At 40.9% G+C, this 27,174-nt stretch overlaps 1 protein-coding gene across 1 annotated transcript in view; it reads left to right on the top strand.

Moving 5' to 3' along the window:
* The first annotated feature begins 893 nt into the window (after positions 1 to 893).
* CFTR (CF transmembrane conductance regulator) overlaps positions 894 to 27,174 on the top strand; it is a 92,101-nt gene continuing 65,820 nt past the window's right edge. Inside the window, exons 1-7 of the mRNA XM_050906662.1 lie at positions 894 to 946; positions 12,183 to 12,293; positions 13,579 to 13,690; positions 20,438 to 20,653; positions 21,567 to 21,656; positions 23,054 to 23,217; positions 23,692 to 23,817. Coding sequence (XP_050762619.1) covers positions 894 to 946; positions 12,183 to 12,293; positions 13,579 to 13,690; positions 20,438 to 20,653; positions 21,567 to 21,656; positions 23,054 to 23,217; positions 23,692 to 23,817 — 872 coding nt within the window. The remainder of the gene's footprint in view (positions 947 to 12,182; positions 12,294 to 13,578; positions 13,691 to 20,437; positions 20,654 to 21,566; positions 21,657 to 23,053; positions 23,218 to 23,691; positions 23,818 to 27,174) is intronic.

The raw sequence follows: 27,174 nt of genomic DNA on the forward strand, positions 1-27,174 counted from the left end.
CAGTTCCCATTCCTCTCGGTTCAGGTAGCTGTGCCTGCCAGAGAACTTGAAAAACTGAAGCAAGTGTGTTTTAAAGTGGGTATGATCGCGCTTGCCGTTCCCGTTTATTCTCCCCTCGGCTCACCGTCCGCCCTCTGCCCCAAGCCCCCTGCGCCCTCCCGCGGGACCGCGCACAGGTGCGGGGGCAGCCGAGGGGGCTACGGGGGCTTCTGGCTCGGGCCCCGGGTACCCACCAAAGCCAAACCCCGCTAAACCCGGCTTCGGTTCCCGCGGGTCTCAAGGGGGCTGCGAGCAGGCGGCCGGTGAGCTGGGGCAGGCTCTGCAGTAGGGAGCTGCGCGCTCGGGGGGCGAGGGGGGTCTCCGTGCCCCGAGGGGGGCTCTCCTCGCTGCGCTGTCGCCGCTGCCCCGGAGCGCGGGCAGAAGGCACGTCTGGAGGGGTAGTTTCTCCCCCTCGGCCCCCGGTCGGTCGAGGGGCTTAGTGCTGGGCGGAGGGTGGGGACCCGGCGTGGGGTGACTCGCGAAGCGGAGTCAGCAGGTGGAGTTAACGGGCTGGCCGAAAGCTGGCGGGGAGCCGGGGAGGAGAAGGTGCGGGCGGCGGCGGCGGGGGGGGCCGCGGGGCGCGGTGCCGGGCGCGGCGAGGAGGCGGGGGAGGAGAGGGCGGCGCAGGCAGCGCGCGGGCCGGGGCCCCAGCCCGGCTGCTTTTGAACCTGGGCAAAGCAGAGGCGGGGAGAGGGGCAGGGGCAGGAGGCAGGCGGAGACATCAGAGCCGGCCGAGCGGATAAGGTGGGGGAGCCGCAGGAGCGGAGCGGGCGAGCGAGGCGTCGGCGACTAGCGGCTGCCGCCGGTCCCCCGCGCACCGCACCGCACCGCACCGCACCGCAGCTCCGGGCACCATGCAGAGGTCCCCCCTGGAGAAGGCGAACGTCTTCTCCAAACTTTTCTTCAGGTGGGAGCCCCGGCGCGGCGGGACACGTGCGGCCCGGGGCAGCGGGCAGGGGCGGGCAGCGGCGGTGCGGGGGGCTCGGCGGGGACTCCTCTCCCCCCCCTGCTCGGCGGAGAAGGGGGCCGAGCGCTGGGCGCCACTTAGCTCTGGAAAGGTCTGTGAGGAAAGCGGTGGGAGTCTTGCTTGTTGCTGAATGATGAGATCTCTCTTTTCTTGTTGTTGTTGTTGCTGGGGTTTTAGCACCAGGAATGGGCTCTGTCTGTCAGGTGTCATAAACCCTCGCTGGACATGGACAGATGAATTTATGACATAATTTGAGCAACCTTTGGTAAATTGCTCAACTACTTAATCTGTTATTTCACTGTAAACTGTGAAAACACAGCAGAGTGGGGGAGAGCAGAGGGAAATGCTCTCAGAGCAAGGATTCCTTCTGTTTGGCTTTTTGGGTGTTTAGCATTTGCTCAGTGTGCAAGTGTAATATAAGATCTTACTGAAACAGTTCCTTGTAAGCCTTGAAAGTGTTCTCTTACAAGCAAAGTCCCTGGCACCTTTTATTTCTCCCAACTTCAAATAAAAAGAGAAGAAGGAGCCAATACCAATGCCTGGGCACAACGTACTTTATAAGACAATATAGAAGCCTGAACATGTTTTACATGACATTGCTAGAAATGACACTGCCAACTGGAAAGAGCAAATAATCTTTCTGGCTTTGGCCCACATGCCACCGGTTTCGCCAGGGTGCTGGTTCCCCCTTTTGTTACTTGAGGGTCTTTCGCACAGCAGGGAGGGGACGGACGAAATCTTGTGTAAGACGCGAACGTGGTGACTGAAATAGGAACACGTGATGTAAAACCATAACATTGGCATGAGGTCTCTGCCTGAGCAACTGAGGGCTTTTAGCTCACTTTTTAATCCTTTTGGGATAGCTCTCCTTTTCAGCAGGTTGTCCTGGACCTTTTTTTAAAGTTTCTTAAGGGAAGTGGGTCTGTATGAATCACTCTCTGCCTCCCCCGCTTTGGCTCATTTTAGCCAGATGTGATAGTGGGGAAGGATCCCAAATGTAATCTGTTCCTAAAGTTTTACAAACATCCAGTTAAAGGTGAGGATCCTAGAGGTGTCCTCCAGTGGTGCTGCAGTGGGAAAGAAGCCGTACCTGCTCTCAAATGCTGTTAGAGCCAGGGAGCGTGGGTGATGAGAGTGTAAGCCTTTACAAATTCTCTATAGAAGAAGCTTCAGTCAGTGCTCCTGTCAAGTATAAGATACAAATCTGTAGGAAATAAGGCTGCATATTAACTGCAATGCTCAAGAGCCACTTGTTCTATTTAGTTTTATTTATTTGTAAAGCTTCTATGAGAGTAGTGCTCTCCTAGAACCTGTGATGCTGAAGGTGTCAAGAAAAAAACCCAAGAGGATAAAGGAAATATACTTCTGATTCCTACCCTAGTTAAAGTTCCTGTGGCTGAAACCAGATGCAGTTCATGCTTATTAAGTGCATAATTAACTATCCTTGGGTCTGACCTGGTCTGTTAATATCATAGTCTTTAAGTCAATTAAATGATATTTGAATCGTGCTTATCATGCATGATACCTTATATTGTACCAGCTATCTGACTGTAACTGAAGTGATAATAATTAATTATATAAAGTTAAAGAGATGTTTATGATGAATATTGACTAGAGCAGAGAAATTTCTTTACAAAAGTTTATGGTAACATTGTTTCATAGAAAAATCAGACTTAAAATAAACATTCAGTTCACTGGGTAAGAACAGCCAAAATTGTATGCGTACATCTATAAAGTATCTAATATGGTTCTAATACCTTCGGAATGATGTTTCTGTGAATGACAAAGTCTCTGCTTACTTGCATTTTCCACATATACTGTGAATGTCTTTCTTTGTTTCTTCACAAATATTATATGAAATAATTGAAAAGGTGACACAAGTGAAAGCCACAAGATAAGAAAATGCTTTACATCCAAATTGGCAGCAAGGATGTCTTTCTCTTAAATAATCGGTGACTGATTCATTATTAAATCCAAATGAGAAATACAAACTAAGCCAGCTTTTGTGCCATATCTTCTCTCGGGCTCAGTCAATCAGACCTGCTCTAGTTGCTTCTTTCTTTCCAAACCAGAGAAAAAGTAACCTGCCACCTTTTTATACAGTTGTCCAGTGGTTCAAGAACAATTTAGCATGTAGGGGATAAATGTTGGATTCCTTCTTCTGCTGTGTGTGTGCTGGGAGGAGTAGGAAAAGGAATTCAATTCTACACCTCACCTCTTCTAGGAAGTAGGACCAGTGTTACCAGTGTATGGCAGTGAAGGTGTTTTAGTTCTCTATCTCTGGCTCAGCTACATTTTTAAAGTATAAGAGCAAGAGTGACTCTGTAGTCTACCGGGTAAGAAAGAGACTTGTTTGCAAGTCCTGATTTCTGTTGCGAGGGCACTTTTTATCAAGTCTGTTAATAGTCTTTAGGGTAGATAACAGAATCCAGGACTTAAGTTTTGAAAGTACCTAGCCCGTGAGCTACAGTCATGGTTATTCTTTCACTCTTTCTAGCTTAATTCAGTCGTAATTGCAAGTTTGAGAGTGCATTGACCAAGATAGATAGTTTCTGGTTTGAAAGGCATTCTTATGAGAATTAGTTTGAGTCTCTTCAGAGAAAGGAACTAAAGCCAGACCTGCCCTAGGCAGTCCTTGCTCTATCCTTGAACTATGTATCTTAGGATTTAATACCAAGAGGGTACTTAAGATTTGGATTCCTGAATAGAGAAGGATTTATGTGCCTATTTTCCTGGAGAAGTTTGGGATTTAATGTGTACATTTGTGCTCAGAACTTCCCCTGAAACTGTCTTGAGTTCCTAAAAATCCCAGGTATTGTATAGGAAGCTTAAAGACCTAATTCATGTCTATAAATTTCTCTCCGGAGGGCAGGTATCTGGAAATTGTCATATCCAACATATATTGGGAGCACCCCCAATCAATACCTAGCTGTAGCATCTTGCACATCTTTCCTCTCTGAGTAGGGAGCCTCTGTGTACGTTGGCAGCTATGAGCAGGTGGATTGAATTGCACAGTGTGATGGCTCAGTTGCTGGGCAGCTGGCTTGGACACTTATACAAGGCAAATTTCTTCTAATATATTCTTAAGGCCCTTTATGGGGCTAGTCCTGAGGACCTGCCTTTCACTGATCCCAGGTAATCATAAATACTGGCTGTTAGTGATAACGAAGCACAGATGCAGCCGCCGCACAGATTATGGCCCCGTGAGGCTGCCTGGCCGTTTGTCTGTTGCCACAGGTGGTCCTTGGAGACCCACTGGTCTGCCAGCCCTTCAGACCTGTTCAAAACGGCAAGCTTTCAGTACTTCTGAAAGTCAGCCCCCAGATGGTTCAAAGATGTGCATGCAAGTTGTGGATTCCTTTTGAAAATTTGACTTCTATTAATATTTCCAAGGTAAAATATGAAACTTGAAGTGAACTGGAGAAAGGATGCTGAGCCTCCTACTCTGAAATCATTTCAGCCACAGGAATACCTTCTCTAATGATAAGGCTAAATTGTGTCCTTTGCTTAGCCTGATACTGCATCTTTGGTCTAATGAGCAGGAGTGCAAACTCTGCATAGCACAGTGACCTTCTCTGGCTGCTTTATACCTCTAAAGCACAGTTGCCTGTATCACGTTGCATCTGAGTTTCTGAAATATATGTAAAGCTTCTTTTCCTCCTGCAGGAGGAAGACTTACCATCTTGATATTCAAAATGAAATGATCAAGCATTTGAAAGATTTGCAGACCTGTCTGTACCTTTTTATTCTCCTCCATGCTTATTTGATTTCGGTGGGATAGAAAATAATCCATCCAAATCCTTGAATTCTTTTTTAATACTGTAGGCAATGGCATGGAAAGTAGTTTTATTATCTGTATTATAGAGGCTTCTAAATGCCCTAACAGAAATTTGAAGTCTACTGTACTAAGCGCTGGAAAATATTTGATACGGAAGTCTGTTTTGAAGATCTTAAAGTCTAAGCAGATAGCACAAAGGATGGGCTAAAAAGAAGTTTCCTTATTAGTTCTGTAGAGAAGAAAGTGGGGTGTACAAGGATTGTGATTTGTCCTGGGAGCGTGTGGTGGAGTCAGTGCAGACTGCTTGAGGTCTCCTGTCCAGGACTTTAATTGCACAAGGGTATTTCTGGTGTGACAAAGTTATTTCAGAATATTTCTACAGAGAACAATCATCACCTCTTTCATACAAAAGAGTGTCAGTCTCTGAATTTCTAAATTTTTTGAATATGCTAATTTTCAAACTGGTGAGAATAGTGTGACTTATTGCAGGAGGGTTCTACAGATTGCCATTATCTTACAGGTTTTTTTTTTTTTCCTTCACCCCCCCTGCTTTGGAGCATATGTATGTATAGTGGTTGTGGGGGCAGGATGGTGCCAACCTGACATCTGGGTAATAACGTGCCACATTATGTCCTCTAAAATAAATAAGTCAAAGGTCAAATTAAATTGTAGCATATAAGAATTCTTTAGTGATACGTGTTGCAAAAGTTTGCAATGTAAACTTGCAGATGCAATTCGGCTGCCTTCCATGAGAGAGGGGGTACGCTTGGGTGAGATGAGCAAGAACTCACAGGCTGTGTTTACATATCATGCCCTCTCACATGAGGAAAAGGATCTGCATGAGCATTTTCAGTCAGCGAGTAGCTAAACCAAGGCTGCATTGTCATGAAGCTCCCCAAATTAGGAGAGAATAAGTAGGCTTTTAAGACATATTTTGAAACGGGATTGTTTTTTCCTTGAAACCAGAACCCTCCTGCCTGTCAGATATGGGTGAGCATCCTTCCTTCAGGAGAGGGTAGGCGGGAGAGGGGATTGATTCTGAAAGGCAGTGCTTGGGGTGGCCTGCAGCAATACTAATGCCTTGACTCTATGGGCAAGGTTGTGCCTTAGGAGAAAATCCTAAGTGACAGCTGGGAAAGGTACTTGGTTTCAGGTATATTCCCATGTTTTAATGTTGGTATTATCTTTTTATAAACTTTTTTTTTCAACTTTTAAAATGATGTGAACCTTTATTGTATTGGAGTCAATCTGATATTTCACTGTAACTTGTTTCAACTTAACTCAGTTTAAGGTTAATCTGTAAAAGCTGAGACGCTTTTATTTCTCTGGAGGTAAGAAATACAAAGAAAACAAAACCAAAAAACCCACAGTGTTGCTTTGCTCAAAGCCCAAGATCGTTTTGGAAATCAGAAGATATGAGACATTTTCTCATTAACTTGCAAGGGTCAGGCTGAGGATCAAATACCAGGATACAGAGAAGATGGCAAAAAGCAAGTAGTAAGAGAAGCAGCCCCTAATTCAGGATTAATTCCATGTTACTGTAGTGGTGATTTACATTTTGACACTTGATATTTAAACAAACAAACAAAAAAATCTTCCCACCCTCCACTTCCCCTGTTTGAACTGTCACAAATGTGTTCACCAGTTTGTGAAGGTGTTTATACCCAGCCACATATCAGTCACTGGACTTGGAACAAATTACAGATTTGGAAAGGGCCATTGCACCTGATGTGCAACTGTATGCTAATTTGTTATGAAATGTATCCATAAATGCATGGCTAAGACAGTGGAGTGCTAAATTGGGTGAAATTTGTTGCTGTCACATTAGTGACACATCTGGGAGATTTTAAAATTCAGTTCAATCATGAATAGCATAGCTCTGCAATAGTTTTGCTGATGCAAACTTTCTGCAATGTTCCTTGGTCTTTCAAAGGACTAGGAGAAAGAAATCTTTCTCTTATTCTTGCTATAGGATATATAACTGAGAAAAAGAGTGAAGATGAAGAAACATTCTCTCCTAGCCAGTCTCACTGTAGGTGTATGCTGAAACAGCCTTGCAAACCCTGTTCATAGCACATCGTCACCACTATGTTATTTTGATACCTTTTGGTAAAGAAATATTTGAGGCATATATTACACTTGACTTTGGTACCTAAACAATTGACAGATTTTAATACATTGAATGTATTCTGTCCTTGCATCTTACGCAGCTTAAATATCTTTGTACCCCTAATGTGCTTTGTTTTCTCTCAAAAATAGCTCTTGGTACTTCTGCAAACCGAAACACTTTGACTATCTTACTGACTGTAAGGAAAAAGTATTGAATTTCTGCTAAAAATCTGAATCTCAAAAAGCATTTAGAGATTAGATAATAACCTGAACAAGTGTCACTTCGCAAAAACTGGGCATAAAAAGGCAAGCCTTCCCCAAGAATCGCTATGGAGTAATCCTAATTAAGATTCGCTATTGAAATCCCAGGGTTTCAGCAGAACATTGATTATTCTTAAAATGGTGCTGCTCACAGCTAGTGGCAGAGTCGATGATACTGCAGCTAAATATTTTCCATGTCAAATAACACCTCGTGGGGAAGAATTGTTTATTAGTGAAGAAATTTAAATCTTAATTTTGGGGATCTGGGGGAAAACAAAAAAAAATCAGAAATTAGTAGGGTCTGCATTTACCTTCTGTTGTTGAAGCCCTGCAATAATTATGTGTAAATATTGAGCTCAGAGTGTTGCATTGGTTTGTTTTTAAAGGGGAAAATGCTAAAGGCTTAATATAGTTTCCAGAATATATAACATGCTATTTCAGCAGGTTACCATTTGAAACAAAATAACTGCAACGCTCCTCTGTTGAGGGTAACCAAGGCATAGGAATTAGGCTGTGATGCCTGGCAGTTGTGCTCCGTGGGCGCGCTGACTTGTCCCATCTGTTAGCAAGGATCATGCACAGCTAGGGCCACCCTTTACGGCTGTGTTGCAGGACGCTCAGAGAAGAGGGCTGGTGGTGCAGACACTCTTCTGGAGAAACAGTTTTGAGTGTAGTAGAACTGCCACCTCCAGTATAAAGTAAGCAACAATTTACAATTTGTTCTGCCTCTGGAGTGATGGATATCTTTTGGGAGAGGATGGGAGTGCAGAGCCTCTGACAGTCCAGTCTGGTTTGACCCTTTGGGAATGTCTGAGATCTATGTGGTACCTCAGTCTTTTCCTGCAGTCAGTAGGAATTTGTGGCTTTACACCTTGTAAAACTTAGGCTCCAAAGCATCATAACCATGGCTTGATTATGTTGCCTGCCCCACCTCCCCTTAACTGTTACAAGAAGGGATAAGATAAAGCCAGAGGCACTTTTTTTGCTCTGTCTCCATCAAGATTTAGGTCCAGTTCCTTAGGAGCTGCAGGCACTGTGCCTAACTATATTGTGCACAGGTATCAATGCTTTGTAAGAAAAGGAGGTGAAGCCATGGTCGCCTTTGTGCTGCTCAGTAGATACTGCTGTGTTATGCACAGGACACCGGTTGAAATGGTACCAGCCTGATCAGGGACGCTTGCAGGAGAGCTGCTCTGCTTTGCAGGTCTTGGATAGCCCAGCCCTGCTGCTCTGTCACTGTCCCAGCGCCCCGTGCTTCTTGACCTGAAGGGCCTGATGGAGCCGGGGAATCCCTGTGCCCGGGAGGAAGATCTGGGCAGTTGGCTTAGCAACATGGACACTCCTTCTGTCTTCAGTGACATGCAAAGCAGCCTTAAGGGAGAGTCAAATCCTGTTGACAAGCTAACAGTCTGTGTTAATACTCTCTGGAAAGCCTAAGACATCTGTCCTATCGGTGCAATTTGCTTGAGTGGGATGAGGCTGAATATGCTGGAGAAAGAAATATCTGTAGTAAGAAATCTATTACATATTACTGAAGTGAATGCCAAAGAAAGGGTCATTAGAAATCTACCAAAAGAGAAGTTAAAACAGTATGTTTTGTATATGATATTTACATATCAAGCTCATACGGTATTTTTTGCTACAGGCAATCAATAATAGAGGTGGAACTTGTTTTCCTTCTTTTCTTCTTTCCTACTGCACACCCTTGAAACTTGTCCCCCGCTGGGTTTCATGTGTGTGTACCCATAATAACATTCCTAGTTAGTGGCAAAACTCTGACAGCACTACAGGTTTCTCTGTGAAAGAGTTCATTAAATGCCAGCCAGTAATCCAGTGGCATTTGCTAACGTAATGCTGTAAAGCCAGTCTGTTTCCCTTCCTCCTTGCTCTCTTCCTTTCAAAAGAAATTTCTCGTTCTCAGCAAGCACAAGAAGAAAAAATTCAGAATTAATGCTGGCAAATTGTTTCTATTAAGCCAAAAAATAGAAGAGCCATATTCATTGACAAACTCTGACTGAGCTGCGTTACCTGGTGATAAAGAAACACTGATAACTACAGATTACATTGCCAGTTAAAATAAATTTATAGCCATTTTGCATTTCAAAACTTTGCAAAGAATCCGGAGCATAATGGTAAACTGGATGTTATTGGAATCTGGCAAAAGGTTGGTTTTAGGAGATATTTATATATTCTAGGTCTAGTATACTCCTTTTAATAAAATATATACTGTATCCCACAGTTCTTGACAGCACAACCCAAGCAGCATTGAAAATCTACCTTGAGACAAACAGCACGTGACAGGCCAACTCCTCCCACAGTTACCACTCCAACCCAAAGCCACTTGGCACAGCTTGCAAATTGGCCAGATCTAGTTAGGGTGGGACTTCCGAGCAAGGCCAGGGCAGCTGGGAGATGAACATCTCTGTGCAAGCCCTGCCAGCCACCTGCAGTAGGAACCTGGCTGCAGACTAGGAGGTCCCTGGGGGAAGGTGTTAGCACCGCTAACTTTAGCTGGCCGGAGGAGTTAATCTACCATAGTTGCAGCTGCCCTGATGAGCAGAGAGATGAGGACAAGGACTACACCAAGTCTGTATCAAACTTTTCGACTTGGGAGAGGAGGGTGGTTTAGGGACCATGTAATTTATGTGGCACTGATAAGTGCACCCAGTTAAGCACCGAGTAGAACAAGAGATATTTCTAGGAGTATAGTAGATCTGCTAAGCATGCCGCCTTCCCCAAATCATAAAACAGCCACTCTGTTCACTTTCTAAATGCAGTCACGTTTTGTTACTTCAGGCAGTGGCAAAATGCCAGGGTAGGTGCTAATCAAAAGTATAAATAAAATCAAATGTGTGGAGGGAAACAGTGCAATGAAAAACCTTTTCCCAAAACATACAAAGTCTGAAACTGTAAAGCATTTCTCTTTTGTCAAGACAAGTTGGGAATTGCTTATTGCAGTCTCAAAGCATTATTAAGAGGGTCAGCAAGGTTATTATTTAGCTACGGTATTGGGAATTAAAGAGGTTGCTTAGAAAGTACTGTTACTTACTTGCATTAGCTGCAGTAGTGGTTTAGTGTCCCATAACTTGTATTCATTTTATCATTCCCAAAATATTTGCGTATACAGAATTTTTGGTGAAGCCAGTCCATGAGAGTTTTTGTTCTCGAAGGACAAGGATTAGCCATTTCTCCACAAGTTGTGCACAAAGCCAATAGCAACTGGTCCTTTCTGCCATCAGGAGCTGGCAAAATACAAATCAGTAGCTGGTTTGTCATTTGCAGTGGTCATCAAAGACTTTCACATAACAGTATAATTTTAAATTCAAAAGTTTTCTTCTGATCTATCTTATTACATCCCTGAAAATGTTGGCCCCTGTTTCCAGTAGTAGTAAAGTTTATGAATGTTTTACCAATGATCTCCAAAGTGGACTCTACTAGCTGCCTTGCTGTAACATACCACGAATGAAGTGTTATTTCTCAGCTACAGTGGTGTCAAAGACTGAGCTAAAGCCCATATGATTCATCTGAAACCGTAGTACGATTGCAGAAATGAGGGATAATCTTCTAATTTCTTAGAACACATTCTCTTTGCCGTGGGTGTGATGTAACTGTTCACTTGGGAAATATCTTTGTGCTTTACTGAATTATGGGGATTATAGACTGGTGTCTCATACAATTCATAACTTCATTAAAGTAATTGTTAGAGTGTGCATGTGTGTGCACACAGTTGCACACAAATAGGCTTTGACTGTTGTACTAAGGTCTTTTTGCACTCGTGTAGTGTCTACTGATGCTCTTTTACCTTTGTATCAACCTCTTTGCACCATCAGAGGCTGCAGTTGAGAATGTGGATTACTTTGTGTGTATGATACATGTTCTTACAGGCATACAGGTAAGCATGTCATAAACTGTATTTTCTAAATGACCATGGGAAACATTATTGCATTTCTTTTGCAATTTTGTTAACTGTTGTCTATAAAGACAATTTAAAACAAAAAATTCTGAAATGATTGAGGTTTTGCAGATCATAACTTTTATCATAATCATAAATCATGTGGGTTTTTTGTTGTTTTTTTTTTTTTACAAACAGTGTTTACATGTGGAAGCATGACAGCAATCAACCACAAGCTACTTCTTTTGCAGGCATTTCATTTTTTTAAGGAAATATTTTTTAGCAATGGCAGTAAACAGAAACTCAAATAGTTTCAAAATACACCATTAGTTCTTATGGTTGCTTGTGTATGTTTTGTTTTAGGCCTGTGCTTTCAAAATGATTTCCGAACAGAACCTGCTGCAAAATTTTGTACAAGTTGGCACTTGGGGATTCATAGGCCTTTCAGGAGCCGAATTGTTTGATAAAATTAGTAATGACTTATAAAGATTTTCTCTACAGAGTAGACATTCTAGAGTTTTTTTCCTGCTTTGGTTTAATTCAGCATGCTCTTTAAATTGGTGTTAAATTTTTAAACAGGACATTTGAAAAAAGAAATGCGAAATATTTACATATGATGGACGCCATGAAGATTTTATGAGGAGTTCCATGAAATATCTCGTGTGTTGTTAAGTGCATACTGCAATGTAAGCTGTCAAAGGAACACTCAAGCTATATTAAGATTTTCTGTCTTATAGGAATGAAACTTATACATCCAATTTACTGTAGTTCTGATTTATTATTCATTTATATAGACACAGCACATACTTGGAAATACAGTACAAAGGTCTCAATCCCCTGTTCGTTTGTCTACTACTGACTGAATAGGAAGTTTGAGGCATGATCCCACCCCAAAACTGATAAAATGCAACAGTTTTGCAATTATTCTTTTAATGTTATGTTTGTCAATATAGTTTTGTAAATATAATGCAGAGATGCACTGTATTATGTCATACTGTGTGTGTGTGTATATGTGTGTGCATGTGCACATAGACATACTTGGGTGCTGCAGACAAAATATTTGGGGTGAGACAATGCAACTCCAGAATTAACTTCAGAAACTGGTGATTTTTAAAATTTTTTTTTCTTCTGCTTAGATGGACAAAACCAATTTTGAAAAAGGGTTACAGACGACGGTTGGAGCTGTCAGATATTTATCAAATCCCTTCTGCAGACTCTGCTGATAATCTTTCTGAAAAACTAGAAAGGTATGAAAGATTCATGAAATAACTTTGTTTCATGAATCACAGTGCAATTTTCATTAAAAAGCTGTTGGATAAAATGTTTAAATAGCATTGGGTGCAAGCTGGTTGCACCCATTGGCTGGCTCAAGTGTGTCCTCATTCAGCACATAGTTGTTCTTTGGAGCTGACTGGGGTGCCTGGTGCAGGTGTATCACCTAGATGCTCTAAATTACTATATACAGGTACCTGTGACATCTGGCCATTGACTAGCGAGGCTAGACGCACAGTTTCAATGTTAGTTCCCTATTCTGCTGTTCTTTCTTCCCAAAATATCCTTGTAAAACCTTGTTTTATTTTTGTCTTCAACTAAATAACATTCTTAATTTCCTTTGATACCACTGTTGAAAGACTAATTACTTCTGCAGAAATCATACCCTGACTTTCCTCATTTAGGCTTCCTCTCTTCTCTGCCCTATTTCAGTGGGTCCTAATTCGGAAACTGTGCTACACTTGGGACTAACTCTTACAAATACAAGTGCCTAAATCCGGTCCCTCTCCCCCAGCCTCCGGTATAGCTTTCCCTGGTGTGCCAGGGCAGCTCACGTCTGCACTGTTGTGCCAATCCAATTAAACTTAATTGCAGTGTGACATACGTATTCAAAACTGGTGGAAAGTATTGAGAACATCGGTATGCTTAATGCGTTTTGAGAGTTTATAAATGGAATATTCTGATTATTTAATATTCTGTTGAAAAATGGAGAAAAGAGTTAGCTGAGGAAATTCTTAGGAGTGCTTTAATCTATGAGTTGAATTGTGATTAAACATATTCTTTCTGTATATAGCATTGCTTCTGATCAGCAATTTGTTATCGAATAGAAACTTATTGTCCCAGCAACACAGGTTAAAAATAATGCTGTGCAGTAGAAAAGTCACATTTTTTATGCTTTGTTGGTGGTTTTTTTTCAGACTGGAAGAGCTCCAAAACGTTTATTTGCCTATTATTTGTGCTTTGGTCTTAAGTACAGCAGGTTTCTTTAAAACATACAATGTGACCTTTTCATGAATTAATTCCCTGCGGGGTGATGTATGGCTGAGTATTTAAAACTGCCAAATATGTGGCTGAACTAGGTTTGAACTTTTATTGATCTATCAAGTCAGTGAAGGCCAGGTCTTTGGGGTCTCTGCAAAGCTTTCTTTCATTAGTCACCTTAGCTAAATCTCCTTGGATATACTTGAGTGAATTGAAGTATGTCAGACCCATGTATTTGCTCACGCAACTTAATGGTCTTGTTTTTCGGTTCCTTTTCAGAGAGTGGGACAGAGAGCTGGCAACTTCAAAGAAAAAACCCAAACTTATTAATGCTCTTCGGCGATGCTTTTTCTGGAAATTTATGTTCTATGGAATAATGCTGTATTTAGGGGTAAGATTTGTTCTTCTCTTCAGTAAACTTTTAGTGTTCCATAAATAGATCCAAGTCCTAGGGATTGCTAAATTAATACAGAATCCTGTGAATAGCTACAGATTTTGCTCTATGTATTGCTTATAAAGATGATAAATACAGAGAGTTACTCAGGGACCTTCATAAAAAAAAGTATTTTCTGATAATGTCTTAATATCTTTAAAACATACATCTTAATAATTTTGAAATGTATGTAGTGCTAGGTGCTGGCATACGCTTCTCCAAGTACAGGTAGAGCACCTGAATTTTTGTATCACTGCTGAACTACAGTAATTATTTTCTCATGTTACAGTTTTTAAGAAGTTTTTAATTTTCTACCCTTACATTAAAACAAATGACAATGCAATTTCACATGATTCGGTCAATTTTGTCAAAGTGACTATCACCCAGCTTCATAGTTAAATGCTTTATTCAGGTTTACGTATGCAATCAACAAGTTGTCTTCATTAGTGGTAACAATTCTGCATAAATAACCATGTGAAATATGCTTGGATCTTGGTGCTGTTAGTGCTCCAAAGAGTGTAATCAGGAACTTGATGTGAAAGTCTGAACTGATTATGTTTATCACCTTTCCAACATGTTAGTTAGCGTTACCCTGACTTACCAAATGCCACCTGTTTGGCAATCCTATGATTGGGGTTAGGAGCTGTGAAAATAGTTTATTATTAAAGATGTCTCACTAGGTGTGTTGGATAGCCAGACTGTAAATCTGAAAATTACTGTTAACCAATACGCACATTAAATATCCATTTTATTTTCAAGTTTCTGCAATTTAGTAGTAAAAGTGAGATATTACACTCCATGCTTCTCTGTTCAAAATGCTGTGATATCAGAAACTGCAGCTATAATAGCCCAAATGGCCGAAGTGGTCAGATGTACTCAGATAGTCAGTGTTTTCAGATGTAAGATGGATCTCTAGGCCAGATTTTTATTTTTGGAATGTTGATACAGAAAGGAACTAATTTCACTGGCATTATTGCTGAATGTGATCTAGTGTAGCTGTACTTTCATGATCACGGATTGGGCAGAAGAAGAGTGTAAGGGGAATGTATGGAAAATAGCCCACAAAAGTCTCTGAAGTTGCTTGCTATAAAACCAAACTTCCATTTTCTTCTGGCTTTCTATCGAGTATCCCAAGGAACTATTCTAAGAGAATACCAGAGTTACAGAAATGCAAACCTTCATGCCCATTAGAATGACCTCTCTCCCAGGCAGGAAGGGGAGAGCAGTGTGCAGAGTTGTCATCACGCCCATGAACTCGCTACTGACTCCTCTGTAGGAGGGAAATTTCAAGCTAGGTAGATCTTCTAGTAGGTAAATGAAGAAAGATCATAATCTGCTCTATGGCAGCCATGCCAGATGTATGCTAAGTGAAACCATACCAACACCTATACCCTCAAGTTTTAATAATTTTGTATAAAACACTTGAAACATAAATAAGAATATCCTAAAAACTAAAACACAAGTCCTTAACTACATGCGGACTTTTCAGCATTAAAAGGGAACTTTTTAAATGTGAAAAGTTTTAATGCATCAGGCAGCGTTTCAGGTCAAAGAGTGTTTTTCAGGTTAAGCATCGAATTTGGAGCTTGACTTCTGCTAGTTTTACGCTGGAATGGTTGTATCCCAATAAACTTCCATGGAGTCCCTCCTGTTTATACGGCTGTGTGAAAGACAGGCTGATCTTGCAGATTACAAAATAGGTAAATTTATTTAGGATCCTGGGATGAAAGTCCTGTAAAATATTCCTAAGTGTGTTAATTTGGACTGCTAATGATGCAAATGTTCTGGTTTAGATCACTGTTGATTTGATTTGGATAATTAATAACGGACTACAATTTCACTTCAGATTGGATTTTCCCCTAAGAATTATGGAAAACTTGACTGCTGCTTTCTCTTGTAACACCATGTCCAGGGGAAATGAATATCAGTAATAGAATCAGAAAGTCACAAAGTAAAATGGTCTAAAGAAAAACAAAGAAAGTCTCTAAAGAAAATGGAAATTGCTTAAAATGCAGCATTCACATTCTTTTTAGTCTATAAAAAATTTAGGATGTACCTCAGTCTGTCATGCTGCTTCATGAATTCGAAATTAAAAAAACCCTATAGGCCTTAGTCTTTTGCAATCACATTTAGACTGTCCCCCAGATGTAGCTAGCTCATAAAGAACAACTCTGAAATTTCTCAGCACCAAGACTTGATTTTAAAAATAAAACCTGGAGTGAAAAAGTTCTTTACGTTTTATCTTTTTGCTTCTTTCTCGTGGATAGATATACTCACACGTGTGCATACACAAGTTCAGATTAAAAATAGGAGAATCAAGAAATTAGCTCCCAAGCCAACTTTGTTCTCTCCCAGTTTAAGTCTCTCCAATTTGCTGGACTCTTGTCACTAGTGAAGAGCCTCAGGTCTCCTCTCACTGCCACTGGCCTCAGTCTGAAGTCGCCACTGCTGCAGATCTTGTTTGAAGAGACGTGCCGTGCTTGCCTTTTCCATGCACAAGGGCTGCACAAGGAGAAGGGAGAGGAGATGATGGTTACGGTGCTGCCTGTGCTCACTCTGGAGGGCTTTTCTGCATCAACCCTTGGGCTACCCTCTGGCTCTTTGAGTGTTGTGCAGGGCTGGCAGGAGGCAATGTGGCTCAATGGAAGTTGATGAGTCAGTTGTTTGTCTTTGTCCAGACAGGGCAGTTAACCTTCTAGGACAGGGCCTCTTGCTGTTTAAGGGGCTGTGTAATAACCCTTGTCTCTATGCTCTTTCACCTTGTTTGGTGACTTTTCTCTGGGACGAGACCATTTCCTTGTGGACTCCTACCCAATTCTGTCTTTTATTTGCTCCTGCCATCTCATTAACGCCTTTAATTTTTTAACCTTTTTCCTCACCAAGCCAGCAACTCCTTATTCATTAGGTTTGTATTTAAAAAAAAACCAACAGCAGTTGTACAAATTTAGCCTACTTTACACTATAATAGGTGTTCCTGCAGAGTCTGTCAGCTGAAACTTTCGCAGTAATGCATTCCTGTTAAAAGTTAAGCAGTGTCGGAGGTCTTTTGCAGGCAGTTTTGAGGATAACTTCCTTTCCCAGAGTACGGGCAAGTGAAGTGTGCAGGGGCATGCACATGTGGGACTGTGCAGGGTTGATTTCTCCGTGTGGACTTTTTGAATGGAGTACAATTTTAGACCAGGTAATGACAGAACAGGACTGCAGGATTTTTGAGTCATATTATTTTTGGGTTTTTTTTTTGTTTTTTTTTTTTCATTTCTTTAAGAAATCGCAGACATGTACAATTCAGCATGTAGGAAACAAAATCTGCACCTTTCACAATGAATATGGAAAGATTAAATCTTAGTTTAAATTCTTGATTCCGTTGTCATTAGTCTTCATTTTATTGAAAGCTGTAAGAGGAAAAACTCGCTGCTAAAGCCGCTGGTATCCTTTTCAGGCCCTGCTCACGGAAATTAATGGGAGCTTTGCCATTAATTTGAATGGGGACAGGATGTTGTGCCGTATTGGCATAGGTGCAACCAAGTTGTGCGTTCTTTTGAACTTCACTTTCCTTTCCGCTCTTCTCTTGTCTAATCCCTGAGCCGTTTTCACGGCACCTTTCTTGGAGTGTGGTTTAAACTCTGCTGACATCCCTGCTGTTTGTGTAGTTGTCGTTGCAACTGGCATCACAGCTTTGCTCTCATTAGGTCTAGTAGTTTTTCTGTCTCTCCCTTTCCCTTCATGCGCTGTAGGTAATGATGTTATTGCAGGGTGGACACTTGTGCTCTGACCCCCTAGAGCATTACGACTCTCCCTCATAAATAGTGTTGTGTTAGGCACGTTGAGTTACTGCACTTAATGTATCTGCTCCCCTGCTGTTCAAAACAGCTTCCACACTTCACCTCATCAGCAGACGTGTCTTGCAATTTAAAGAAAAGGTGGTATGGCAGTGAAACAAAAATCTTGCTTTTTATCACGATACCAGCTAACAAATTGGGTACTTTGCTGTGAGGATCAGTTTGATTCTACCTACATTTTTCTCTTATATTCATCCCCATGAAATGTATATTTCCACTCAGGCACAGCAGCTGCTAACATTAACTTAGAAATGGTTTTAGTATCATATCCCAAAGGACCCTAATGAGGATTTCCTGAAGTTCTCGCATATAGGTCACGGGTGTGAGTGAGGAGGCAGGGAGGGATATGAAAGTCCCGAAGCACTTCTTGGGCGTATGCCAAAACAGAGATGTGCATTATTGTCTTCAAATGCAGAGTGATTGAGCATATGGGGGATACACGTAACATAAAAGTTCTCATTGCGTCAGAATAGCCATGCTAGGTCAGATTAGCACAGTATCCTGTGTCATACTCTCATTTCTCTTCAGATCTTTGCTCTTTTAATCATGATTTCTGTGAGGGGGGACGTTTCTGAGTTTCTCAATGGCCTATGCTGAATGCAGAGGGAAGAGCAAGGACAGGAGAATGAAAAACACGACTCTTGAAAACTGGATTTTCTGTTAGGTGCACAAATCCCATTCCTTTTTTTAGGCAGGTCATTCTAATCAGTTTATTTATCCATATTTATAGCAGTGGGTAATTTCGAGGTTACAAGAGGAAAAATGAAAAACAGGTAGTTCTGCTTTCATTTGTATGTAGACTAGATAATAATATCTTAGGTAAGTAAGCTGATAAATCTCCACTGTAAACCAGTGGATTTTTACACCTCGTGAGATAGCAAATGATTTGGCTTATTGCCAGCCATTATTCTACCCTTAGTCTGTAAATCACCTTTTTTTGCAGCGAGCTACGCTTGTATGCAATACCTCTATAGTCACAACAAACACAGCAGCAGAGTGTGGCATTTTCACTGGAATAAGAGTAAATACAAAAAAAAAAATCTTGCTATTTTAAGCCTATATATAAAAGCTTATCTTGGAATCTCTGAGAGTATGAAAGTACCGCACTGTCCTTGAGAGGTGACTGTTTTGTATTTTGTGAGTTTTGGGGAGTTTTGGTTTGCCGCGTCGGGATGCATACGGTCTAAGCACAGCTGCCTTGGGTCATGTGTGTTTTAATAAACACTCCTCCCTTTGCCTACTAATAACACTGAAGTCTTTGTCAAAGCTAGCTCCAGGTTTACAGCGTTTGTGCTGGGGCAGAGTGGTGTTTAATTTGGGAAATGTAGTGCGTAGCATAGGTATGCTATTTGAGATGTAAAATTTCATCTCTTCTGTGGAAAAAGTGAATGATGAATATCAGCTCCACCAACAGTGACATTCAAAAGGGGTTACAGTACAGGTTGTAGAAGTACTTGGGATTGCTCTTGTATAAGAGATCAAAAGGAACCCGAAGGAGAAGGAAGAAAGTTAAAGGGGATTTTCCCAATCTATTTATCACTGTAAAACATTAATTACAACTGAACTTCACTAGTTCACTTCTCTCTGAGTCTCTGTACAGTGATCTGTGTGGTTTTCAGCTGGAAGGCAGTACTAATAACTTTTTGGCAAAATTTAACACATCCGTACAAAAAAGAATTCAATAGTTTCTTGCTATTTTTGAAGTGTCAGATGCTTTCTGCTGAGACACAACAGAAAGAAGGATAAGGAGACACACATAAGCGTTCTTAGCACTAAGTATTTTTGCACTGAATATAACAATGAAGCAAAGGAGGACATACATACTTCATACCCTTCAGAAGCTCATGCAGAAGATGAAGCAAATTGTTAGACCACAGCACACCGATAATTTTTTCAGTTCTTGGGGAAGGATTGGGGAAGGGAAGAAGGGGCAAGAGGCAGAGATGGAAAAGGATGAGGTTAGAGGAGTGAAAGTATGAGAACGATGGGGGCGTGAAGGGAAGTGGAAGGCAAAGGTGAGATAATGCTAGTGGGGTTTAATTACAACAGAAAAGGAGGCTGAGGACAAATGTAATAGCAGGCTAAGGTCAAGTCAGGGCCATAGCAGATCATTTGGATGCCTTGCAGTTTAGCAGTTTGATACCGCCTCTTTTTCCTCTCCTACTCTGATTCTCTACCATGGTGCTCATCCCGGGATGGGAAGTGCTGGGGTTGCCAGTGCAGGAGGGACTGGTTTCAATCTGGGACTTTCATTAAACTTGCCTCCCCTACCATTTATGCCCTCTCATCCTGCTTTTGTTACAACCCTGGATACAATGTCTAGAACTGTTGAGTAGGATGATCCAAATTGTTTATACTTTTATTCTGTTGCTATTTCCATTTACTTTATATTTTAGCTATATCCTCACTGTATTGTTCTGGTGGTGTTCATTTCAGGAGCTCTGAGTCTTCCTGTAAGTCCAGTAAAGTGCAGTGAGAACTGTTCCCTAGGGGCCAAAACAGAGACCCAGCCTGCTAAACTGGATTCAGTCATATGATGTGGCTAATCCATTACAACTCTGAAATGTAAATGTGGAAGCTAATCTCAGTTGTCACTTTTGTAGAAAATGATCAAACAAGACTTACAAACTAGATTCACTTTGGTGGATTTGCAGGAGCATCGCAGATTAAGACAGCAGTGAGTTGTCTGTTCTCCTGTGCAATTACTACAACTTTCTGTGGTTTGCACAGCAGACAGACCTGGCTTCCTCATTTAAGATATAGAGCTGTAAATCTCAGTTGGTCGGACTTGAAATTAAAATGTTAACCATTTTGAAAAAATGAACAAACTACTGACCAAAATTATTTTTCTCGTTTCCATCTGCAGGAAGTCACCAAATCTGTGCAACCCCTTCTGCTGGGAAGAATAATAGCTTCCTATGATCCAGACAACTCCGACGAAAGATCCATAGCCTACTACCTGGGCATTGGCTTGTGCCTTCTCTTCCTTGTGAGAACACTACTCATACACCCTGCTATATTTGGTCTTCATCATATAGGAATGCAAATGAGGATAGCTATGTTTAGCTTGATTTATAAGAAGGTAATTGTTTCATTTACACTCAAAGCCAAACCTCTGTCTGTAGCCTACGTAACTTTTAGGCCAGTTTGTTGAAAGATTGATAGTTTTGTTAGTCAAGGTACACAAAGTACACAAAAGAATAATGTGGCTAACATCAGTTTCTGACAGCTCTCCATTTCCTAAGTCCAAAGAATTAAATACTCGTCTACAGCTGGTTTGACTGAAGTCAGCCTCTGTGTGAGTTCAGCCTTGCTGGATATGTGGTGAGATGCCTTAATTGTTCTACCACTGTGCTCCTGTTATGCACATGTATTGCAAAGGAAGAATAATGTATGCTGGTGGCCAAAGAATATTTTCGAAAGAGGATTAGAGGTGAAGATTTAAACAATAAATATAACATAGAAGGGATTGAGTTTGAATGATACTGCGTGAGATCTCTATAGCATGAAGAATCAACAGATACTGATGCATTGCATGTTCAGAAATCCAAAGATTTAAAAAGGTATTTGGTTTTACCAATGCCAAAAGCAGCTATTTTAAACATGTTAGTTACTCTAGTATAAAGCTCACTGTGAAAACCTCTTTCAAAAATATTTGTCAAGATAGGCACAGTAGGAGATTTTTGAGGATGCACAGCAGCACACAGCATGCATGCTTAATTAAAACTTGCATTTGCATATCTATCTATATACATAAAATATTCAACAGAAAGCAAGGACTAAGTCAATAAATCAATATTTGTAAAGCAATTTAATGGCTATAGTAAATTCAAGTGACATAAATAACAAGTTTAATGAGACTTTATAGCATAAGCAGATAAGTGAACTGTTATTTATACTGCTGTACCATTGCTTATTATTTTTATCTGTATTTATTCTCTTTTATGGGGATGAGTTACATGGCTATTTTTCTATGGTTTTGTTTTCTTTTACAGATCTTAAAACTGTCAAGCAGGGTTCTAGATAAAATTAGTACTGGACAATTGGTCAGTCTTCTTTCCAACAATCTGAACAAATTTGATGAGGTACGTCATCGGTTGTTTAATTCACTTGGTGATCCATCATATACAAATACAATACTTCAAGCTGTTCATGAGAAATATTAAGGAAGGAAGTAGCATAAATGACGAACTGCACTGAGTGCTCATTGTAGATATAAAATGAATCACTACCTTAAGAAAATGTGTTGGCACATGGTCATAGAAATGCTTGTTCTGATACTTATGACATCCTTTATCTCCTATGCTGATTAGTAGAGGAAACCTAAAAACCAGGTATATCATAAAAACACGCTCGTTCTGCAGTCCAATGAGAACCAGCCAGGAAACCTCTGGGTTACGCAGTTGGTTTCATAGAGGTCAGAACTTGCTCGTTCAATCCTTCCATCTTCTTTTCCTGACCACCATACCTTTTTACTAAGATGATCCAGTCCATTCCTGCCGTTGAACAAGCGATGATGTTCAGCATCCTGTTGTTACTATCACCCACTCTCCTAAAAGTGAATAAGTGTTCATATAAGACCTTACTAGGAATCATTCACAAGACATTTGTCTTAGACAATACTTCCAGAGTCTCCTGTAAAACTTCTCTTTCATTAAAGACACAGAGGTAAATCCCTGCTAATGGCTTTGAGGACTGGCAACTCTATGAACTTCTGTTCAGCATGTATGTTTAATTGGCCCATTGGTAGTACGAGATTTGCTTACTATGAAAGAAGCAAGATCAGAGAGACTGTAGACACATGGCTGGAATTGTAGGGTGTATTTACTTTAAGCACTATATTACTATATAGAGCAATGTCAGCTAGCGCTGAAAAAGCTAGGACAAGTGCCCTATCATTGCAGCAGTGTAGCTGCAGTAACACAGACTCCTGTGCAGCCTGATCACAAGATTCAATCCAAAATCTCACCAATGTGAAGGAACACAACTGAAGCAGGCAGCAATCTGTTTTGAATTAGTTGTGTTCACACAGCAGTCATCTCTTCACCAAAGTAATATTCGCCTCCTATATCAGATTAAATCACTCTCAAAAGATTCTTCTGTGTACTTTTCTCATCTTGCAGTGGTTGAAAAAGCCAGCATTGATGGCAAATTCTGTTTACTTGTACAAAGCTGGGATTTTTCCTCGTGCATATACGTAGCGAAGAGACAATTGCAGACTGAACTTTGCCTTACAAAAATCAAAGTTTAGGTGTGGAATGTATATGTATTGCTGCACTGTCATCATAATTAACACCCAGAATGCTATGTGCTCAGAATCACAAATCCTCCTTTATAAACTTGTTTTACTACTGGAAATATTTGTACTGTTCTTCATTACATTTTTCAAAGTGTCACTTTAATGACTTCTTCCTTTTCATGCAGTTTTCAGAGCACATCTGTAACTTGTATTATTATTATTTTCTGCTGTGGGCTTCCACAGGGTCTTGCTCTGGCTCATTTTGTATGGATTGCACCTTTACAAGTGGCATTGCTGATGGGACTGCTCTGGGATATGTTAGAAGCTTCTGCATTTTCTGGACTTGCTTTTCTAATAGTCCTGGCCTTTTTCCAAGCCTGGCTGGGACAAATGATGATGAAATACAGGTGACGAGACTGTTTTAAAATATTTCAATATATTTTCCTGAAGCACGTTGGTTTAAGAAGTTTATACCACTTGATTAAGGGTCTGTAGTTATGACACTGTTACACAAGAGGAGTCCAAAGAGTGTTGGCTGTGTCGGGAAAGTCACGGACAAGCCTTTACTTATTTAGCAGCAGCTGTCCAAACTTAACCAAATGAAAGGTCTAACGTGCAGTAAATAGTGATAATGCTTTGTAGAATTAAAACTCCTTGTTACTGACTCGATTTATTCTTTTTAGATCTTGTATTTTCTCCTTAGTAGAATGATTACTAGAGTTATAATAATTCCTTTCACATTCTTCGTAATAATTCTGTTAAAATAAACATTTTATGTGTAAGCTTATAGGGAAAGTGTTTTCATAAGATATAATGGGATACAAACTAACTATACAGGAAGAAAAAGATGAAGATTGACCTACTGCCTTTTTACTTTGTAGGAATAAGAGGGCAGGAAAGATCAATGAGAGACTTGTCATCACCTCAGAAATAATTGAAAATATACAGTCAGTTAAAGCCTATTGTTGGGAAGATGCAATGGAAAAAATGATTGAAAGCATCCGTGAGTAAGTGTTCTCATTTGTTAGTCAAATTTTTTATGTGCTCAGAAAAAAAAAAATTAGGTGGCTATGAACACCATCTGTGGGCTTGTTAGTTAAGAAGTAAAGCGCACAAATATTAATCCTCCATAAACTAACTGTGGATTCCCACACTGCAGCTTTTTTTTTTTTTCCCCAATTTGTGAAGTTCACTATGGAGGTGAGATTTTTTTATTTTTTTTTATTTGCTTCCTCATTTGTTATAATGATATTTCAGTGGTTAGTTTGCACAGGTAAAACAATTGTGGCATCTGTGTTTGTTTCTGGCCAACCCTATCCTCATCTTACAATAAAAAGCCCTTTTGTGATGGTTACTTAAGGCTTTACAGACTTTCCTATTCTGTGGTGAAGGAAACAGTATGAGTCCTCTGCAGCCATTTTCTGAGAAATGCAATAAAGCTGGTTGTAAATGTTACATGCAATCTGTAAAAGGATTAAAGTAGCGCAGCTTCATATAGTCATCCTCCACAATTGCATTAACATTTATTGTCTGTAGATAGCCTTGTATAATGCTTATCTCTTCAATTAATATCAAGATTGAACTGGAACTACCAGACTTGAAGCAAAAAGGAGGTAAAAGAGCTAACCTAGTTAGCTGGGAGCTATGAGGAGGAGGTCTTTTGTTACCGACAAGGAGTCCTGGGGGAAGGGAGGAAAAGTGACTTATTGATTGATGGGTGACATTGCACTAAAGCTGTCCCATGTGTTTGTTTAGTCCTTTACAGAGAATTAAAATTCTGTGCCAGGTGTGTGATTGGGAAAATAAAAGAAAATAAAAGAAATATAAGTGTCATATTATCATGTAAATAAAAGAGATGAAAAGATATTATTACACAAACACCTTCTTGTTCAGCTGCTTTCTGAAAGGCAATCCAGGGAATGTGAAGTGTTCTTTACCTTTAGAATAAGGAAGATCTTAAAATTTGTAATGATTTACTATAAAAGATCAGAGAAAACTCAGGTCTGAATCTGGGCTGGGAGTTCCAGCTTGAGGATGGAACCAGGTTAGGAATCCCCTGGTGTCACTAGTCACATGCATTGCTTTTAGGAAATTTGAGACCACATCTTGTGAGCAAATCCTGTAGAAATGAATTAAATAAATTTTAGTCCACAAAATGGTCACAGAAACCTGGAAAAAGGACTGTCATTTTATGATCTATATTTTCTACAATAATTTATAGCTAATTTTGTAATGCTGGAATTCAATTTTTATTATATTATGGATGGATTTTTAAAAGACAAAAACGCTAGCAATACTACAAGATCAAAGTATCTCTCTTCTACTTCTGTGCACCAAAATACTGTATTTTTTGAGTGATCCAACAGGTCACTTAGTGAAGACATCACCAGAGCAGGTCAACACGGGAATGTCAGTGTTTCAATTGAATTTTGCTTGCTGAGCCAACTCTGCAGGGCCTCCCAGTTAGTTGGCTTGTTAAGCTGGTAGGAAACGAGACTTTGTGCATGAAGCCATGCCTGTATTTTAGCAACAGTGCCTTATAACTCGGTCGTTACCAAACTGCTTCTGCATGCTGGCATTTTCTGTTGCAACCCAGTTTAATCAACTCTAATGAACGAGGAGGTAGACCTGTGCCCTTAATCTGGTAGACTTGAGCTGCCAGGGCTGGCCATCCTGCAGGTGTAACACTGCTGCAGGCAAACTCCCCCAGGGAACTGTGACACTTCAGGGGGACCAATATGGGCTGTCGCCTGTGTGCCCTCTGAAGTCTGTACTGATAATAACTGTTTGTAACAGGTGTCTAAATAAACATACCTGCACTCCTATGGGCTATGCAATGTATTCAGAGAAGTAAAAAACCACAACACCAAACTGTTCCCTTGAACCATAGCATAGCACTGGAGAAGGTGAAGTCCAAGGTTGGAAGGGTCTATACTTTGTCAGCGGAAGATACATCTATATATAAAGCAAAGAATCTCAAGCTCATGTATTGGTACTGATTCCTGCAGCATCACTTCAAAAACAGGCATACACTGGTCTACACTCTATACATGCACGAGGCTCATAGTGTCCCTTACATCTCTCTCCAAGTGCCCATAATGTGTCAGCAAGACCTGTCCCAAATGAGTGCTTAATTTACAGAGCACCTCTGGAAAACTTTCGCTTATGGCTGGGTCAGCTTGTGGCTGGTACTTGGGGGCATACTGAAAAGGGTTAGTGCTTTGATTCTCCCTCTTTGGAGCAGCAACAGTGTGCTTCAGCACTGGCTGGCTTTTTGATAGCTTCTACCCAGGCATTTGTGTAGGACTGGATGAGCACCAAGCCCCAAAATCTTTGTTATCCCTGTTCAGTGCTGCCACCCACAGTCTCATACAAGCTGTGGAGGGATTTACAAGGCCCTTTCTCCAGGGCAGTGGCTACTACCATGGTGGTGACCTGCATGCCTGGCTACTTTCTTCAAGGCCTCTCTTGTGAAATACAGACTTAACAAGAAGTGCTAGGCACCCTGCCCCAAAACTGGCTGAGCTCAGGTTTTCTGTCAGACACTTTTAAGAACACTTTGGCTGAGAAAAGTTGGTAAGATGCTGTATGCATGTGGAAGTGTCATGCATGCATAGTTTGGAGCTGAAAGGGGGTTCCACACAGCTCCAAAATCCTGGAAGGACTTTGTATGCAGACACTGGCTCAGTACCAGAAGACACATAAAGGTTATGGTGCTCAGCCTTGCACCACCAGGTATTACCGTCACCACTGTGACTGTGACCTTCTGCACAGTATCCCAGTGGCTGGAGCACTCATCCAGTGAATGGGCACCCTGGGGTCTAGCTCAATCTCTAGCCCCAGTTGATTGCTCTTGCGGCAGAGCAATTGCTCTTTCACTGCAGCAGAGGTGCCTCTGTTCAGGCAAAGCTGAGCTGCAGGGCACCTGGGGAACGTGAAGTGAACGGGGTCAGAATGAGAGCAGTCAATACAAAGCTTCAGCACTGTGAGTTAGGGCTATCAACTCAGAAAATGAATTACGCTCCCTGGATTATTTCTCTATTTATTTAATAGCTTGCTGTAAGATGCATAGACATTGTGAAAGCAGCTAAGAGTAATCACCAGTTGCATTCCTGACTGCACAGCAGTCAGTAAGCTACTCCGTAGACTGAGCTTCTATGGAGAAAGGAAGGTGGAGAGCAGACTCCCTGCCTTCCACCTCTTCAAGCTGAGGTTAACTGATGCCTTACTTCATGGGTGAAGCTGTTAGTAGGGTGCTCTGCAAAAGGAGATTACACTATAATAGGATTGTGGATTTTTCTTAGGTTTTTTATGGTCATGTATAGCAAATCTGGCATTTCGAAATATCTTATTTCTAGGGGAGT

The sequence above is a fragment of the Gymnogyps californianus genome, chromosome 1 (genome assembly GCF_018139145.2).
Source record: "Gymnogyps californianus isolate 813 chromosome 1, ASM1813914v2, whole genome shotgun sequence".
NCBI classification, from domain to species: domain Eukaryota; kingdom Metazoa; phylum Chordata; class Aves; order Accipitriformes; family Cathartidae; genus Gymnogyps; species Gymnogyps californianus.